The 21,081-nt window shown below is 42.6% G+C and overlaps 1 protein-coding gene across 8 annotated transcripts in view; it reads left to right on the top strand.

The window, feature by feature from the left end:
• Sox102f (transcription factor Sox102F) overlaps positions 1-21,081 on the top strand; it is a 206,341-nt gene that overhangs the window by 120,854 nt on the left and 64,406 nt on the right. Inside the window, exon 1 of one of the 8 annotated variants that reach the window (XM_072006626.1) lies at positions 6,014-6,912. The exons of the other annotated variants lie outside the window; for them this stretch is intronic. Coding sequence (XP_071862727.1) covers positions 6,896-6,912 — 17 coding nt within the window. The 5' untranslated portion in view covers positions 6,014-6,895. Of the gene's footprint in view, positions 1-6,013; positions 6,913-21,081 lie in introns of those variants that run through there. 8 annotated transcript variants of the gene reach the window in all.

Here is a 21,081-nt window from a genome sequence, read left to right as displayed (position 1 = left end):
TTCGAGAGTCTCTTAAACACCTCAACCAGTCCCCTTTCCGTCGTGGATAGCAACGACAATGCGGGCGGCCGCGGTTCGCCGGTTCCCGTTATTTGCTGCGTCGCGATGCACGCCCACGCACTCTTCCATGCATATGCACGAGGCGGCGCGTGCACTCGCCTATTATGGCCGCGCGGAATACGCTTCGATTTCGATCGCCATCGGACACCTGTCACGCGTACTCGAGCGATCGCGTGGCTTTCTATTTATACGAGCGCGCGTTTACCGATGTGCGAGTTAGTTTGGCGAACGAGTCATCCTTGTAAAAAGTCTTTCAACCTCGCGAAGACAGTGGATGTAGACGTGCGCGCGAGCGCGTAGAGGGTGGAGACAACCACGATGAAACGATAGAGGGCCAAAGAAAAGCGTCCGACAAAGGTTACTATTTATAATCAACGGGACTCGCATCACCGGATGGGCCAGGCGGGGGTGCGCGAAGAAGAACCAGGCAGAAACGGCAGAAGAAGAAGAACACGACGACGAACACGAAGGCGAAGAAGAAGAGGAGCCAAGGTGAAAAAGGAAGATACGGAACGATGCAGAGAGAAGCGGCCGGTCACGCGCAGCAACTGCGATATATTAATAATGGGAGCAACAAAGCGACAAGGAAGAAGCATAAGGGACAGCAGGGGCAAAAGGAAGAGAAAAAGGAGAAGGGGGGCGAAACCGTAGTCGCATCCTCTTCTATTCCCTTTGCTCTCTCGGTTCCTGTTCTAAATTCGTCGCAGGCCTCGTTGCAACCGTTTGGCTTAAGGCTAACGGTCCGTTCGCTCTCTTTCTTCCTCGCTTTCTCCCTGTAGCCCTCTTCGTATCTCCGTTACTCCTGAAGATTCCTCTAAACGCGTCTCCTTCTTCGTCTTGGGGATCGCGGGAGTCGGCGACTCTCATTCATGAGAAGAGCAGCGGAGGACGCTAGAGCACCGAGAGAATCCGGCGAAGGGACGCGGCAAAGCGGTGACCGAACAACGAGACAGAGACGCTAGAGCCGCGCGAGGAGGACCCGAGCAAGCGCGAAAGAGAGCGCCGGAAACGGTCGCGAGCCAATGTTCATTCACAAGCGGCCACGACTGCCGGCTGCTCGTCTTCTTGGTCCTCTTCTTCTTCTTCTACCGCTGCCACTGTCGCTTGCCTCTGCGTCCCGTATCGGTCTCCTCCATTTTTTTTTTTCTTCTCCTTTCTTCGTCCAACACCGTCGTTGTCGTGCTCGTGGTCGTCGTCGTGGTCGTCGTGGTCGTCGTCGTCGTCGTCGTCGACGACGTCCGGAGCAAAACGTGCCGACGCCGCGTCGTTGTCGTCGTCGTGCATAAATCTCGTCCTCTCTGTCACGTGGCTCGCGTCCCTTCTCGCTTCTACACCCACTACCAGAGGCCGGTAAATCCATGGAAAGGAGGATGCAATACACGTACGATACTCATTGTTCTTGTCTGCTCCCGCACTCGGGAGGCCGGTTACCGGAATAGAATGGTATCCCGCGCGGGTTAATACGGTGCAACGTATAACGATGACCCATCTCCTCCTCCGCGACGAAACGAATCGTCGTATGGGCGAACATTTCAAATCCTCCGATGCACACGCAGTCTAAACACAAAACAACGAATTCACCGGTTTTGTTTCGATCGTACCGGGGAAATTTAAACCGCGTTTCCGCTTGTCTGATACTCAAACGACAACTTTGTGTGCCATCTTGTCGCTTTATTGCGACGATAATATCGCCCCAGGGGAATGTCTTTGTCGTTGTAAGAGATGAAGAATAGCTGTTACTGAGAGGATTAAAATGGATTATGAAGGAACGCTTACTTGTTACTCATATGGGTGCTTTGATCGAGCGCGTCTTAATTTTGAAATCTGAAAGTTTCACGTTTAAAGTTGCTTTTAATTTAAATGATTGTTAGATGACACGATGCTCATATTCGTGTAACATGGTCAAAAATTGCGATGATTTTATGCAATATGGTACTTCAATTACATAGTTCTCATAAAAAATATCAGAGAACAGAGATATCATGTTTCTTTGACTTTTAATTATAAATGTCATATAACACGATTGCAAACAACAAGAAATCATTTAATAATCAGTTATTTTGAGAAACTTATTAAAAAACGATTGTTATCCTTGGATCTATCCGCTAACGTTGGGTGTCTGACTAGAAACTGTACCTAATCTACTTACGATACAAGTCTACCGTAACTCTCGACTCTTTCATAAATGCAGCGTAGCTTATTTTCAAAACATGAATATATTCTTGGAAAATACGTTATATAATATCCGTTATATCTCGAATAGTAACAAACCAACGTTTTATAGGAAGTAAAAAGGAAATCTATTTCCAAGCGTATCGCGATGAAACAGTCCAGCGAATATTGAATATAATAAATAAGATAACCAACATAATATATATAATACATATAATTAACACTTGTTCCTATCGAAGCAACGATGATATAGATTTCCGTACGAAGCACATTCGCATCGTTCTCCAATCTTAATAAAACCTACAATTGGAAACCTTTCGTACGTTCGTATCGAAAGACATTCTAAACCGTAAAACGGTTATGGTGCTATTGTTTTTGTAATTAAGTTGGTACTGCTACTCACTAAACGGCGATACTGCTGTTTTGATAATATTCCACAATAAGGAAACAGGCATGCCGGGATATAAGTGGAACAAACGGTGATTCTTCTTGTGTTGCGATGCACCAGGAAACTCATATTTTCCGCAGTAGGCATGTCCACGTGAAACGATTCGCCGAACGGGACCAAATACGTTGCAAGATCGTTCGTGATTTTACGGCTCTCGCGTCAGGCGCTCAAAGACAATTAACATTTTTAATAGTTAATTAATCAGCGTTCCACGGCCGAGTCGATCTCGGAACACGGAGAAACACGCAGTATACGCGGGTAGTCGGCTCCTCTTTCATCAGAAAACGCGTGTATACGCGTCTCGAGTGCAGCGTTCAGCGTTCTGAATCGAAATAACCTTCGCAAAACGATTCGAGGACCGCATTTTGGGGAGAGGCGTGCACGTAGTGGCCCAAAGAAAAAAGCGCATCGCCGCGTTTTGTGGCCGTCGATAAAAAGGCTGCATCCGCGAAGTGGACGAACTTCGTTGCCTCACGGTACACGTGTACGAGAGAGCGTGTACACGCGTGTAGGATGGCGCGCGCTCTCTTGAGCGTATGCGTGCACGTGTACGTGTCTGTTCTGTTTAGCTCACCGGTGGGGGATGGTAAGGGGCGCAAGTCAAGGGTGCATTGGTGCGGAGGACGAGCAGCAGCCAAGAGAAGAGGGGGAGTGGGTTTTGCGGAGGACATGAAAGGGATGCGCGCCGACGCCATTCTCGTCCATTCCTCTCGCCGCGGTAGGAACAGCGAGGGTGGCACGGGGGGTGCGCGCTACGACCCTCACACAGTGCCAGCGTAAATGTGTACCTGTGCGTGCGCGATGAGGACGAGACAGGATATTCTATCTGACACGGCCACGACGAAGGCAAATGCAACCGAGAGATCGAACGCGACTCGGCTGAAACTGAGCGGCGAGAACGAAGGAACCCTCGCTCTGATGCACGTAGGCTTTGAGCTGGTAGATTCTGTGGCCGCGTTTGAATCGTGGACTTCGCAGGATAGACGCGGGAACACGTCAAGCTTTTTCATTTTTTCTTTTCAGAGTAAGAAAGGATGAACTTAACGATATTGTCGATTGTCGATTTTTAGTGTAATCATAGATTTTCAGAATTTTTCTTGATATATCATTATTGTTTTCAGTATCGTCCTAAGTTGTATTAGAATCCTTTCCGCCTTTCCTACGTAGAGGAAACGAAAACTAAATCTCCACAGACTTTTTAAATAGTTTGAGGATTAAAGCGCTGTCTGGTTGCAAAACTGGATAGATTGCCAATTTATAATTTGATACGTAAAATTTGTGCTCGATCAATTAAACCATTAAAAGGTACAAAAATCGTGTTGCAATAAATATCAGCGATATCTTTGAACTTCTACAATACGGTCATCCACCTTATCTCTTTAATATCGTTAACAATATCAAAAACCCTCATAGCGAAGCCACATAGCGAGGCTCCAGATTCACAAAATCAAGCAATGGCGCAACCGCACACCTGCAGAGATTTCTACCTGACCGAGCTGCAGGGAGCAGCGCCGGGCGGAGGTGGAAGAAACGATCCAGGGATGTGGGCGGACAGCTCGGCGACAACAATAAGCATTGTGATTTGCGCGGGTGTGCCTCGACTCTCATTGGTCGGCTTCCACCACCTCCACAGCTCTGTCGTAGGGCCGTCGCCGGCGGCCGGGGGTTGTGCCGCGACCGCCGCCTCCGACCGAAACAATAGACAATGCGCAGCACCGCCGCCACCGCACCTGATCCGACGGGATTCGAGCGCCAGTCGAAACGCCGGTCGCGAGCCATTTCATTCGCCAACCCGGAAAATCGAAGGGGACTCGATTAATAGTCGTTTCCCAATGTCGAATCAGCTACCTTTATTGGAGGCTGGGTTCGCAATAGGGTTGGAAGAGAGAGTTCATTGTAATCGAATGTTTCAGAATATGAAAGGGTTAAGGGTGCACCTCTGGTTGATTATAGGGAATTACGAGATTTAGCGAGGCAGTAAAAATTTACATTAATTTGTTTTATAATTTATGTACGATGCGCACCTACATAAATTTAAGAACAAGCACCTAATCCTTCATACGAACAGGATATATCCGAAGTATTTACTACAAAGCGATAACTCCTGGAGTCGCACTTAGAATCCTATCCTATGAACCATCTCGAGTACGTAAGTTACGTTTACCAAGAAGGATAAATAATGTTTGGACCCTGTGCCAGGATCGCAAGCTCCGTTAAAAGGCACGCGTTACGTCGCCGGCGTTCACTGTCTTCGCGTGCCACGTGATACGCGTCGTTCTCTCCACTTATCCTATTCATTCGCCGGGAAAGGGAGGAGCGAGAACTGCTAGGTACAAAGACGTCGAGGAAAAAGATAGTCGAGAAGCTAAGAGCTTAGGCAACATCGAACACGACAGCGCTACAGCGTACGCTGCCCATCCTCGGCGCTACTACTACGCCCAGCTCGGCGTCCGTGGCTCGTGTCCTCGGAAAGGGCTGGCAGAGGGTGGGAGATCTCGTTATACAGACTAGGGAAGGACAACGAACGGGGAAGGGGGGGGGGTCATACGGGAAAAGGGATATCGGCGGGCGTGCACAGGTGAACGGAGATCCTCGCGAAAACCCGACGACAACGAGCGTCGGCGCAACACGAAGACGACAACGGCAACGACCACTACGACGACGAAGCGTACGTCGACGACAGAGTGGCAGCGCAGAGAAGCCAGAAACGAAGGCGTAGACGAGGACGAGGACGAGGACGCGAACGAGGACGACGCTGACGGGTCGTGGCTGTGCCGCGGTGGTGGTAGTCTGGCAGTGCAGTGTCGGGCAGAGCGCGCGCCTTCGCGTGGGTGTCAGAGGAAGAAGGCGGGACGTACGCCCGAAAAGGGGCGTGGCGGGCAAGAGAACCCGCCGCCGCCACCGCCGCCGCGGCCGCGCGTCGGCCCGTCCGCTGCCGAGCGACCGCGACACGAAACGAACGGCCACCGGTGCGACAGAGAAAGGGAAAACCGCTGAAACGAGAAAGAACTAACGAACGTGCTACGCGACGAACAGAGACGACTTGATTCGCGTCGACTAGCGATCGTAGTAGCGTAGAAGAAGGAAGGGGCAGCAACGGCGGAGTGCGAGCAAGCGCGACGAAGAGAAGGCGAGGCGGGTAACAAAAGCAAAAGGAAGAGGGAGCGAGCGCGGGAGATCGAGAGAAAAGACGAACACAGGGAGAACAGTAGCGGGGAGGCGAGAGTGGCGCAGCGCGGGCGCCGAAGCGGCGCGGAGTGGCGCGGAGTGGCGCGGCGCGCCGCGCCGGCCGCCACCAGGCAGCGCCTCCGAATCTCATCCCGTTCGGTCCTCGGGGGCTTCAGTCAGTCAGCCGACGCTCCGAGACGCGGTGATTATTCCCATTGTATGCCCGCTGCTCGAGGGGGGGTTTCTTCCACCACTGACTCTCGTTTCCTCTCTCGCTCTCTCGCCCTCGCGGCCTACTGCTGCTACCGCTACCGCTACTGCTGTTGGCTGCTGTTCTGCTGCTCACCGTTGTCTACGTCGTCGTCGACGCGTTTCAGAGCAGCGCGTTCTTGCGCGTTGCAGGCATCCGCGATAGTGTCGAAAACCGGGAAACGGAGCGTCGGTGCCGATCGTAAATTCGCTCTCGATCCGCGACCAACTGTCGTTCTTAATCTTCTTACTTGTTCTTCTTCCGCTTCTCCTCGTCTTCTTCTGTTGGACAAGGGAAGATCCGTGCCAAAGACACGCGGATCAACCGGATTTCCAGCCGTGCGTGCTTATGTGCGCGCGCGCGCGCTCCCTCCGGAGCTACATCGATCTTCCTGTCTTCCTGCGAGTGAGAGATAGATCGGCTGTTACGTCGCGACGGAACCTCCGCCGTCACCAAGAACCATGACGTAAATGCGTGTTTGGGACCAGCCGGCGTTTACGGTCGTCCGAAGACTGGAGTACTCTGCGTACGCAAGAATTCTTACCGGTTATACGTGGCCGACCAGTGAAACGATTATTCTCCGACTTCGTCGCATCGAGTGCTGTTTGACGTCCGATCTGTCGATCCGCGGCACAGCCGACACATGCTCGTCTTTGCAGCCTCGGATCGTTGGTTCTCGTTCAAGTGCCGGTTCTGTGCGGGGGTGTAAAGTATACGCATATATTTTGTAATTACGTGACAAGTGCCACGAAGACGTCGAAGGGTAGTCGAAGCTACCAGCGCGCGAGCAGGATGATATGAGCACGCTTGGCAGGTGAGTGAGACGCACGAGCACGTGACCGCGTTGCGAGAACGATACCGGTATACCGGCGACGGTGTGTATACTCGTTACTTCTGTCACTTCCCTTTTTCGCTTTCGATCCCAATTAACAATCGTCTTTTCAAAATTTAGCATATCGTCATCTACGTATACTTGCTCCCTTTGTCAGCCACTCTTCAGTTTCAAATTAATGCCACATTGCCTACGATCGTTTGGAGCATTATTTACAAATTATTCCAAACGTGTGCGTACTCTCCCTGGAGCACGCCGCTCAACGTAATCTGTCCAATACTCGAACGATAACGGTAGTGGGGCGCGTGTGTGCGTGGCCAGCGTGTGTTCCTGCCAGACAGCCCGTGTGCACACGCAGGGCCATGTGTTCCCGGCGAAAGAGGAGATCGACAGCGAGAGAGAATCGGGAATACGAAGAAGGGTGGCCGAGAAAGAGAGGGAATCGTGCATCGCATCTGACCCAGTGACCCTCCCTTGACTGTGCCTGTTTCTACCGTTTCCCCTTAATGCTGCTACCCTCTTCTTTGGGTTTCTCCGGCTCCTTCCCGCTCCGTATCGTCGTCGTCGTTGTCGTAGCCTGTGTCCTACGCGACCCTCCCAAAAATCTCGAACGATTTCGTCTTTCCTTCTCGGTCGACCACTTGACGCACTCTACAAATCCTCTGTCTCCGCGTTCAACGTGTCTGAACATCTTGTCAAAAGGGGACAGCGAATGATCCCTGGGAAATAAAGTTGACTTCTTCGCTGGAACGTGACCGGCTTTGCTTATCCTGCATCTTAGGAGAAAAACAGAGAGAAGAACGATCCTTTTGCATGGGATAGAGACACGAGTGTCGATGGGATGATTATCACGGTGACAGATATTTAAACGTATTCGAGAAGTGGAGGATTTTCACGGCAGATTTTAAGTTTGCTGTTTCTAATCGTCGAGTGTCATCTCGTGGAAAGCTTCGTTTCAATTTTCCATCTTCCGGTTCATGGATAGGCAGGCTGTAATACGCTCGAGATCGAAAGTACGCGGCCTGAAAACGTGCAACGCGCGAGCTTGCCCCGCGTCGACATCAAAGGGTAAAGTCGCTGGTTTGCATAAACAGCTAAACCGGAGCGCGAGGGGACGCCGATGGGAACAGGATAAATCTTTCATCGTGTCCTTAATTAAAATCGGTGTAATGGTATTTTTATTGTAAAGCCACTCGGGCTACCCTTTGCGTTTGATCGAGTTTCATGACAAATTCACCGCCGAATCGAAACTATTTTCCGATGTTTGATGATTTCGGTATCTTCAAACGTCTCAATGCTTTTGATACGTTAACCATGCCCGTGAATAATAATCCACGAAACAAAGTGTTTGTGAATTATTATCGAGGTTCCATAAATACCACGAAAACCCACGTAGTAATATTTTTATCGTGCTACGATTAAACTTGCGCGTTGGATCATGTTTCTGAACGAGTAGACACATCCCCAATTCCGAGCGCAACTCTATTTGTCGCTCGGTGATTTTAATATATCGATAATCATTATTACGAATAATAAATCGCTAAACAAGATACGCGAATTATTCCCGGGGCTCCGTAAATATCATGAAATTTCGCGTAGACAACAGACAGGCGTTTGCACAAGCACGAAACTAACATAGGATGCTACAGCGTCGCGAGGTTAGTTGGGCTGACTATCATCCCAAAATAAAACACGACTGTCAACGTTGCATTGTGTCTACTGAACAGTTGAACACAATATCCGTGGTTGTGTCAAGTAGAGACAAAATTCCGAGAATCAAGCAACATCTCTCTGCTCTATCTATCTACTCCCACAGTCTCTACTCTCGCGTGTAGTGATATTAGAATAGAGATGTGGACGAAGTATATCTCGTGCAACGTACACAACGTAGGGAAGCACGAAATAAAAAAGTTTCCAGCACCAAGAACGTCCGAAACGGAGCTTCGGGGAACGAGTTATTGGACGTGTCTTATACACCGTAAAATTACTACTGTCGTACCACTAACTCCTAGCGTTCTTCGTATGGCCCCGTGCAACAATCGCTTTCTTGCGAGAATTCGGCTATTAAAAGGTTTGTTTGGTCTTTGCGAAAGTTGAAAGAGATTAGACGCGATCCGGGATTCATGCGTAATATACATATTGTTTGGATATAAGATTGGAATAGAGGGAGAGAATTATTGTTATTGAGTCTTTGTGTTATTTGATTAGACGTGTAACAGTTGCGCAGTCTACTTATAGAGATGTCGGTTCGCTGATTTAGATATTGAACAGATGCTAGAGTATAGAGGAAGCCGATGAAATTAAGTGGAATTCGAGTTAGGTATTGGATTTATCGATTGGAAAATTCAGGTGGGACAGTGGTTGACACGTGAAATTTGACAAGTGACAGAAATTGGTTATCGTTTAGATGGAATCTGAAAATAGCTAGAAGTTGATGCAAATATACCTAATTAAAAAACACGAAATAAATGTTGCTCGTTCTGCGATACTGTGATTAATTAGGAAACTTAAGGATCATCATTATTTTGATCACAATCGCCAAACTTGATACTGGTGTATTTTCGTACATTATACGATATATTAAATTATACATTTAATACACCAAGTGGTTAAACGACAAAAGTAAAAATAAATAGAATTAGTTATCCTAATGCGTAAGTGTCTTTCATCCTATGACAGCATTTATTCAAGAACAATCATTGAACAATTCTAATATTCTAAAAACTTGCCTTTTAAAATCAAAGAAGGATTTTCAGAATTAAATCTCTTCTTAATTTCTTCTTCAAACTTTCAGTTTTCTTTCACGCAAAATGTTTCTATTCCGCTGTAATTTATCGCGACACTGTACCCTCGCGATTTACAATCATCGTCTCTTGGCTCCAATCTGACAGCTTCGACGACCAAAACCGTACGAGACAGAACAAAGACCAAACTAGATGAGTCTCTGAATAATTGAATTCCAGCAAAATCCTGCACTATTCTACGATATTTCGTTTTATCGATCACTCTGAAGCGTCTTAATAATCAATTAGCCAGGTTTCCGAGCAAAGCACTGTTACCCTCTCCGAGAATAATCCGCGGATTCTAGGTGCGCACTGCCGAGCGTACGCCACGGTTCACGCCAAAAATACCGAATAATCTCGAGAGGAGCGTGATAATTAACAGCGAACGCATGGTGTCGAGGAGCGTTCGTGCAAAACGCCTCGTGCACGCATTGTTGCACGCGCGTTGCATAATTAGGATGTACCGATCGATAGCCAAGCGAAAATGAAGGTGAAAATGAAAAACCCAATCTAACTATACGAATTTCCGCTTTGTCTGTATTTCTCCATTATTCATTGTATTCTACGATATCGACTTTATCGAATCTTGCAAAAGGCTCCGTAGATATCGGTTTATTAGTCCCTGGCGAATGAAAGCGTCTCTGGTAGACGATCGAAGCCGTCGAAATAAATGATTTCGATTCTTAATTAGGTCAATATCGGTTTCTGTTGAACTAACTCAAACTCGCTCGAAGGAAGGGTAACAGACGAAGGAGATGGTGGCGGAGGAAGCAAAACGGAATCATGAAAGATCGGTCCGTTTCTGTGTGCTCGTCTGCAAAGATTCGCAAAGATGCGAAGTGTCTTCAGGCACGATACATCATATGTATCTGCTTTCCGATTCTGTCGTTCTTTCTATTCGTTCATCGGGCTGAATGAAAAAAAAAATTCAGAGGAAAAAGGAAAAACAGAAGATAAAGGGAGGAGAAGAAGGCGAAAAAAAAACAAAAGCAGGAAGTAAAAAAATGTGCATGTGGAAAAAAAGAATAAAGGCGCGTTTCTTTACGTAACGCCGCGTTCGCAGCAAGTGCGTTCGTTTCTGCGTTTTTCCGCGTCGTTCACCAGAGTAAAAAGGCGGGAAAAAATGCGAATGGAAGAGATCAAATGACTACACAGAGACAGACTTTGTTATCGAAACGTTTCTATATCTCTATCCATATTCATCGACCGCCTTTACATTTGTACGATCTCTCAGCGCGCGCTATGCGTAATAAATGCCCGCGTTGCATGGATTATTAGGCCCGACAGCCTCTCTCTCTCTGTCTCTCACTGAACATATTATACCTCTGATCAATGACCAGAAACAAGATACCTGTGTACGCGTACGCTTTTGCTGGCCACGGTAAATAAAATGATGATAACGATGCTGTAAAAACCGCGGCTCTAATCGGCCGCGTAATGTTGCAATGGCCACGCGTTTTAGTTTGTCGCGCTCGAAACACTTGAATATCAGTTACGAAGATACATGAAACGTATAAAAGCCATCTCGTTTATTTTTTTAATTATTTTTCGTTTTATTTCAAAATATTGCGTGCAAACGCCTTGATAATGCTTTATAAGAACCATAATCTAATCTCCAACCGCTTACATAATATTAGAATGGCATTATCTTGCGTTCCTCTCAGATACGATTCTTCTAGACGTACGCGTAATGTCGAGTCTTCCAATAAATTATCGTGCCGTTCAGATTTCCTTTCGAAAATGTAGAACTGAATTTTCTTCGATTATTATTACACTATGGATGTTTATCCATATTCATATTTTCACGAACGTTTAGCTCGTAACTTGTAGAATGTATTTGTTTTATTGTAATGAGAAACTTGTTATTGTTATAAAAGAGAATTTAATAGCATTGATAATCTGTAACAATCGTAAGCGAGTTTTGTGTATCTACATCTGAAATATAGAGCATACGTGATTGGGCAATGCTTCGCAAGAAGTACGATTTAATTGACAATTAGTCTTGTGCTGTAATAATATTAATTAGTCTTGCTCTCAAGAATATGCTTATAATTCATTAACGTGACTATAGTTAGCGATTAGAATCGTCTTTGTTCCGTTCGACTTCGAGAAATGGTAGCTTCTTTCCGACTGTAATATACATCGTCTGAAGCGTACAAAGGGCCGAGATAAGAATGAGACAAAGGATTTAAAACATTTATAGCGAGGACACTGATAATTCGAAATTGAATTTAAAAATTGGCAATATATTTGAAAATGACGAATATAGTATACTTATCTAGAAAAGATGACGATTATTCAGAGTTTCCAGAAAGAACGTAACTCGCATCTTTGTAAAATATCGGCGTGTACTTTTGGTGCTCGTATTTAGTAATACAAAATAAAATATAAGTTTAGTTTCGTTTAAGCGGTTTCATAAACTGCGCATCAAAGATCGCTGAATGCATTACGGTCGAACGAATTTGAATTGCAAAAATCATGTAGGTCATATACTTTGACTTTCGTCTGTAACTTAAAAGTACGTATTATTCTAGTTTTTTTCCTCAATGCGTAACGTAAAGAGTATAATTATACCGATAATTGACAATAATACAACAATCTAATCGCAGATTAGTTGTGTGACGCATTGATTATGATATTTAAATCTGCTGTATAACGTTTTCAAACTTAAAACTCCATTTTCTTGTCCATTTAACTTAAAATCTCATCTATAAGTATAATAACTTTGCAACCAGAGTTGCTACAATGTTCACCGATAAGATCGATTATTATTTCTTGACTTCATATTTGCGTTTAAATTATGTTGCAGCCTATGATTAGATAAATATCATACAGTATTGTCAAATTTTCTACTATTTATCTGCGTGATAGCTCTTTAGAAGATGACAGACTCTTTAAAAATCCGAGATCATATCTCTTTGACGTTTTCTTTTTTCCTCCGGTATTAATACATTGCCAATTGTTCGAATTGTTTGTCTTCGTATTTGTACAGACAAGTGTAAAACAGTTTTATAATGTTTCATGCGTTCGGTACGAAACACGAAGACAAAGTTCACCGTATCTATCCATAAATGTTATGAAACGAAATTTCTCACAATGAAATATTACTTGTTACAAATGTTACAATGTGGTAGATTACGTGGAATATCTGTGATGTTAAAGTGACGAATGTTTATTTTCAAGTAAATGATTTTTCTGTTAAGAAGATAAAGCAAACTGAAGCACAACAAATAGGAATATCTTTAAGTTTCGCATTACACATCGTTATAACGTTATAGGACAATTAAAATGTACTATATTTCATAAAATACCAATTAAATTACCTGCAAAGCTTTAAAAATGTATAGCACAATTGGTATCAGCAATTGACGAACTATCGATCCTTATTCCAATAAGCTCCAACACTCACGAAAAAACTTAGTTGGTGAAACGAGAAGCGAAACTCGAGAAATCATTCTATTTGGCGTGAAATACGTGGACGGATCTATAATTACGTGTGACACGTTGCGTGGCCATACGAATTCAGAAACGTATGCATCGTCTTCACAATGTTTCTCGCGCGATTGCGTCACTGCGAGGCGGACAAAACGCGCGCGCACGCTATCCCCGAAGTGTCAAAACGTACGAGCGCGGCCACACTCTTCGTGTATATCTTCGTCATTGGCGAAAGAAAAAAAAGTCACGATAACGTGGTCCAGGCCGTATCAACGAAAAGAACACATGAACCGTTGTTGCGCAACCGACGACTAACAATATGTATAAACACTATACAACGGCAGAGCGTATCTCTCGCGATGATGCTCGCGCGAGCATGAAAATATATTCATGAGATAAGAGGTATTCTTGTCGAGGGAAGAAGTTTAGGAAAATAAAAGAGATTTTATGGGTCAACGGGGGATAATTGTTGAGAATTTCTTATCGCGTGGCTTAATAAGTATGGTGTTCGAAAAATAGATAATTAAATTTTGAAAAAATGTTCCACTTCATTCGAATTTTTCGACTGCGTCGAACCTAATATGATCCACAGCGATGAATGCCTAATACATTGATTAACAGCGTACGGGCAATCGAAACTTTGCATTAATTCGCACGCCATTTTTTCGCAGATGCTCGTTAATGAATAACCAAGTAGATAATCGAATGATTGTTTTACGTGATATCCTTTTAATCTGAAAACGATATATGTTGGAATGAAAGAAGATACATATACGCGAATGATAATTAGATCTGATAGCGCGTTTGATATTGACATTATGTATGTATCTTGGATAATTATAGAACATATTAATTACAAATTATTTCCTACGAGTTATTGTTTGTTGCTTAAATTGGTTTCTATTTAAATAAATTGTATGTTATTAAAAATTCGAAAATCTGATTCTTGTTTAAATTACAATTTCAGACGATTTTTCTAATCTGATTTCCGTATGATACGTCTCGGCTTAATATGGAAATATAAAATGGTATAAAAATTCTCAGAATATCTATGAGATAATATTTCCAACCTTCAACTTTTCAAAGCCTTTATTTTTTCATAAAAAATGCAACATTAGTCAAGAATAAAAATGATGTCACATAGTGCAAGCCAATCTAATATAGTCTCTTATATTAGCCTGTATTTCTATTAATTCACAGACTTAATCTAGAATATTATTCTGTATTTAACTTCCTCAGATACAGAAATGAAACGTTTTTACAAAAACACGTGCGACGTAGCTTATGCATTTTAACGCGAACATGAGACATCCGTACACAAATATAACGTACAGAGCAAATCCGTCCTCACGCGACTCATGACTTTTCCGTTTTTTCGATCCGAGCTGAGCTTGATCATACCGGTGCCGACGAAAATCTGTCAGCAGTTAAAGGTCTCGTCGCGCGGCTAATTAGCCTGAAAACAACGGCAAACTTCCAAAGCAAAAGAGAAGCCGGGGAAAAGGTCTGTGCTCCAATTACGACGTTACCATGAGATCGATGGATACGCAACGACCGCTTTTTTGCCGTGATCTCAAAGGCAAAAATAAAAAAGGGAAATAAAATAAAAAAAGGGGCAAAAAGAAAGAAAATTTCCAGGCTGCACTCACGTTTCCGTTTCTGCTTTCATCGACGCAACGCGTGTGTGTCCTGGTCGTGAGGGCAAATAATCGTCGATCGCTCAGCGGATACGCAATCGTTGATCTGGTTCTCTGTAAAGTTGCGCAGGTAGAGACGTTGCAACGATTTAGAGAGAGAGAGAGAGAGAGAGAGAGAGAGAGATCGGGATAGATTAGAGTAAGTAATGAAAATATTCGGATGCTAAAAAGTATGAGTGAGATGCGTGTTTATTTTTAATATCTCGTGAGTTGAAAAAGAAAGAAAAACGAAACGAAGGCAGAACTTGCGTTTTGATGGATGAAATAAGGAGTTTATTAATTCAGGAGCTACGCCAAACTTTGGATATACCAAACCGTACAGTGCTATTTAACTCTCAATCAGTTGAGTCATTGAAGATCACAATAGTACATAGGTTATATTTAAGTTGAGTTATTTAATATTAATTGGTATTCTATATTTGATACGATATGTTGATGCTTCCCATCACGTAAAACATGGAACGCAAATTAGAATCAGGTATTTTAAAAGCTTGCTCCAATTATACTAATTGAGGAACTTAAGATTAAGAGCTAGACAGGCTGCTAAAGAGAATGGGAATAGCATCGATACCAAGGAGGCTTCTAAATCGCAGAGCAACGAATGGCACGAATTTAGTTGGCAATCCTAATACAATGATTTTGATCTCGCTTTTGATAATGCTCGTGTATGGGACAATTGCGCATGGGAGCGCAGGATTGTCATCGAGAAATCGTACGACCTTTTCTCGGAAGGTAATGAGGTAAGAGGCCGATTACTCTATAATCGACGTGCTCGTTGTGCCGTTACAACCGAGCATCCGTGGCACAATATGTTAGTGTAACAAAGAAATAGAACGAGATCTGTGTAGGGTAGTGATACCATGGTATCAATGCGCCTTCGAGTCTTTTGTAACGCCGTGGTATCAATGTGTTCTTAGTATCTTTTGTGATACCGGTTAAAGCAATGTTGACGAAATGTTAGAATTAATTTTTTGATAAGTATCATCGTATTGTTGGTGAACTGTAAATGGGTTTGAATTTAATTTTTTATAAACGACGCAAGAAACAAAATCGTTAGTACGAAACTCGCTGTCAGTTCATTTATTTGCAATTAATTTTGCAGTAACCATCGTTTCGTTTTCTATATCTGTATCTATAATTTATCCATAAAATTTGTTCAAACTCCAAGTTACAAAATACGCACATTGGATCTTCTAACCCTAATGATATCAGTACATTATTAAAATTGCAACAATATTTGGAAATTGAGAATTAGTGGTGTAGAATATACGCAAAATAAAACGTGGAATATGAATATGTAGGTATCTACGTAACTTATAGAGAGATGTAGAAAATTATAAAACGAAGGTTGGTTACTAAGATAAAATGTTAAATATTAATCCTTTGATTTTGTTTTCATTGAAGTTCCGCTGATGAATCGTACTGCTATTAATAATTCTTCGTTAGAGGATATCTCTGCTCATTTCATGCATATTTAAAAGGGTCTAAATTACAATCTGCCGATACTTCGGTGTCATATTGCGCTGCCACCGCGATTGCTTTCGATTTATCGGTGTAATAACTTTCGAAGACTTCCAAGCAGATATTGATTATTCATACACATGCGATGTTGTACCGCTTCATCGAAGATTGATTTTCGTAATTAATAGAAAACACAGCAAGACTGTTTCTATTTTGCATCTACCACCATCTTCCTCGCCATCGATTCGTTTCTAATGGAAATTCATATTTTTATATAAAACGATCTACACGATCGTGTCACTGCTTTATTGTAATTATTAATCGTTCGAATTAATAAAATTCCGATAAAAATATGATATTACTGCAATTGTGAAAGTAATAATCGCAAAACCAAATGACTACATAGTCTCTTAATACTTGCCATATTGTTGCACGCTAAATACAACAGTAAACGAAACAACGAGAATTTCCTACGGCTAGAAGTTGCTTATTCAAGTCAGAAATATTCATTCGTGATAAATACAATCTAGCTTCGTGAAAAATATCTAGGATCATGTAGAAATTCGTAATAATAGGTCGTATTTATTGAAAGGGTAGAAAGATTTGCAAAACCAGACGATAAATTAACCGATAAATTACACGCAACGCGTAAATATCTTTTAACGTGGCTTCTGTTAGTACGTGTCGATCCGATTAAAAGGCTAAGTGTTTCGAAGTTACGACATACCGGGCCGGTTGTGATGTGGAACAACGGATTAGGTTTAAAAATAAACGAAATAATGTACTGCAGCAGGGAAAACAGATGTCGCTTTTCAGCCACCGGAATAGTGACTTTCAAATGCAAGCGGCGAAAGAGACGCGTAAATATCATTTATCGCCGGCTGTTTTACCAAAAGTCATCTAAGACGGAGCTTTTTCACTGTCTCGAGTCCTCTCTTTCTCTCGTGAGCAAATCGTCCGTAGCACGGAGAGTTTAAAAATTGCGCAGCCTTGTTCGAATATCGTGTGACAAAGCGTTCGAAGACGTATCCATTAATAAAAAAATATTGTACCGTTGCATTTAAGCGAGTACAGAGAAATGATTATTCGGTGATGTTTTTGGCAGAGTAATCGAGATAAAGGAAACAGGAAAATATAGAATAAACGCGAAATATCCATTGACAAATATAAAGATTTAAAGTTTCCCTCGATAATTTCCGATAATTAATGCCCTCGACTGTCATAGGTAGATATACATAATTTACTTAAACGAAAAAAATTTGAAACTCCAAAACATTCGTAGTTATTTTATAGGCGAGGACAGAATTATAGAAACTAAAACAACATATGGCTCGAAACAAAAAACGACATTCGAGTAGAGTGGAACTATTTCTTAAGATACGCGATAAACTAAAATTTCAATGAAAGTAAGAAACAGGAAGTTGCATCTCAATAGCAGCTCTTAAAAAAACGTTTGAGTCACTGTCTCCACCCCAATCCTTAGCAAGGACAAGGGTACCCACGCCAAGAAGTCCATCAAGGCACACAAGCACACAGTCGTATAGCCGAAGCAGATCGCCTTTCGTATTCCCTCTACTGTAAAGTCAGCTCTATCGAATCTTACTTGGAATAGTAATTTGTGAAATTCTAAGAAACGAGTGCATATTCTAGATGTTTCAACTTCTTCGTGCTATTTAAGATACTTCCATTCAAAGCACTATCGTTCCAAGAAAGTTACTGATTTTTATGATATATATTATACGTCTCTACAAAAGTTTTCAGGATCTTTTCATTCCTATAGATATAGGCACCTTACAAAACATAATAAAAGCTTCACAAGTATAATCTTTATTTAAATTCCTTTTAATATCAAGCTTTATCCGAATTAATTTTCTTACTATATATAAAGCTGCTTTTATGTGACAGAATTTATGACACGAGTATGCATAATATTCGTGCATACCAACGTCACCGTACTCTCAACATCGTCTCAATTCGTACAGATTAGTTCCACATTCCTTTAGCCTCGCAGCATCAACGTTCTAACATTCATCTCACGAAGATAAAAAGCCGCATTCTTTGGTTCAAGTAGCGCACGCACGTGGCCGTTTTGATCCGCGACGAATTTTCATTCCCTTGGCTGCGGTCCTTGCCGGGCGGATCCGTATCCGCGCGGGCCGACACGAGCGTGTGCGTGCGACGTAGCCGAATGACGGGGGCGGCTGCCCGGAGAACACTAACGCGTTCCAGATGCTGCCCGCTTTGTTCCCATCGATGCTCTCTTTCTCTCAATGTCTAAAATTTTCTCCGTCTTGCCGTCTACCGAATCATCGACATCCTTCTCCGTTCGCCAGCATGTGCAGTCGTTTCACAACCTTAAGTATTTCCGTTCGATTGTTTTTGTATATTTACTCTCGCGAGGCATGCGCTCGGTTCTTGCCTCGCGCTTTGTTTGGTTACCCGCGCCACGAAGAAAACGTCATCTAATCCTTCTGGAAACGCGGTTCTGCGTTTCCGTGAACGATGAATCGCGACAAAAGTTTCGAACGACGCGTGCACACGCGTTTAACATAAGCAAGAGTAGAATGAGGTTGTTCGCGGTCGTTTCGAGCGGAGTGTTTGGAGCGCGGAAAGCCGAGCGTGCGAAGCAGGACGAAGCGGAGGACCAGGCTAAGATTCGAGCAACTTGACACTGAACACATGGCCCCACTTCTCGAGCCCACACTCGGCCAGAAGACCCTCCGTTTCTTCTTGCGAGTTTCGCCCTTTGCGCCGCTGTGCCGGTATCCTTCACTTTTGTTCCAACCGATGCCGTTCCTCCTTTCTTCCACCGATTCTTTCGTGCTCTCGCATACCGATGCCCTCCTCAGTTTTTCCATCATCGAGATCTGGGCGTAGGAGAAAGGTCGAATTGAGAGTGTTAGTTTTAGTGACACAGTTTGGTATGGTCTTTTTTAGAGCAGAACGGATGAATAGATTTGAAGTCGCTAGGAGATTCGATGGGAATTTGGAGCAAGATTTCTTTTGAATTAATGCGGAAAGAATAACCGTTAGACCGTAGATTTTTATACATTTATGGGGAACTTAAAGATACAGAAGTGCGTAGAAAACATCATACGATATTCCTTATAATATTTAGTAAGTGAAACAAATGTCTGCTTATGTCCTACATTTTTAATTCTTTTCATAAAGATATAAATGTGTATCGACATTTGTCCCATAATTATTTGTAATGCCGTGGTCTTTTTTTTGATGTTTTGAATATTTGAATGGTATAATACGAAGATCTTCATAATTTCATCGAGGTGTTCCAGTAGTGTTCTTCTACAATAATAGAGTTGGCATAACAGCTTCGGATTGTTATTACTGATAAAAATGGAACTCCGATAAAAGGAAATTTTTTAGGAATAGTGTGAGAAGAAAATATTGTTTGAAGTTTCATTTCAGAGATGATGTTATTATGTTGCATCGCAGGGTTAGGAAGAAATACATAGCATGGTAGAAAATTATGGCAATGACGAATCAGTTTTTGTAAACAAGATATGCTATCTCCCACTATTGAAGTATCAATCTGTTTCACGTTACTGATCAAGATCTTTGTCATTAATTCTATTTCTTTTATTCACCTTGTTGACAACTATAAACTTCTCGCGACAATGTTGATTCATACCAGTGACGGGTATGATAATCGTCGTTTTTCAGCTTCTCGTTTCCAGTTTAATTCACGATGATCCTTCGTTGCTAAATAATAGCAACAGTATATAAATAATAACGCTAGCTAAATGAATTTTAGACGCTTACATATTATCCTAATATACATACGCTATATACTACACGCAGTAAAAGAAGTCGAACTAATTTTTTAAACTTGTGATTTCCAAATTATGGAAATTTACAAACTTGTAATATTCCAGGAGTAAAAGTTATTATTGCGAGAAAACTATACCAGTGTTACACCAACTATATTTAGGAAATACCACGTTGAAAGTCTACTATTTAACACTTCATTTTTATATCTGATTGGAAAAGCAAGAAATCTTAAGGATAAAGAAATAATTATTTATCAAGTTGTTCATTTGGCTTTCGTGGTTACTTTATTACATAATCAAAGAATGAGAAAAAGTTTCAATAATAAACAACGGAAAAACAGTACATTTACATTTTCCGTATCACGTAAAAGATTTCTATTTACAAGATGTTATTGCACAAATTTTCCATGACGTTGCAACTTATCACAAATAATAGGACTATAGTTTCAGCGTATCTCGAGAGCATGTAAATGTCACGAAGCTGCAAGCATCAGCCGCATCAGTCGAGCATAGTCGGACGCCGACAACGAAATATGCTTCCTGCGTTCCGGAAAACAGAAGACAGTTGCATTTCGTTGAGACAGGGGTCGGTGAACTCGTCTTTGTAACATTTCCAAAACGGAAACGCGGGTTGCATCGGACGAAATCCGGTTGCCTGTCGCCACAGAAAAGTACAATTTTACAAGAGGTCGAGTCACGTGTGGCATTTTGCTATCCATACTATTGATTAGTAACTGGTTAACAACTGTCCGTCGCATTTCTTTTTTTTTTTTTTTTTTTTTTTTTGAACGATACAAATGATACAAGTCGTTGTGTTGATATACAGGATGATCTTGAATACACAAGCTCACGAAAGTATTCGAACTCTTGTAGACATTTTTTACGAATACGTTATGCGTGTTACAAACATTTCGAAATTCCATTAACACTATACGAGACACGGTTGTCATGATTATGTTAGTTATAACACATATGGAGATAAAGTTA

This window comes from Bombus fervidus, chromosome 1, assembly GCF_041682495.2.
Source record: "Bombus fervidus isolate BK054 chromosome 1, iyBomFerv1, whole genome shotgun sequence".
In the NCBI taxonomy this organism is placed as follows: domain Eukaryota; kingdom Metazoa; phylum Arthropoda; class Insecta; order Hymenoptera; family Apidae; genus Bombus; species Bombus fervidus.
Note: the sequence above shows the minus strand (reverse complement) of the source record. Positions and strands in the feature narration are given on the sequence as shown.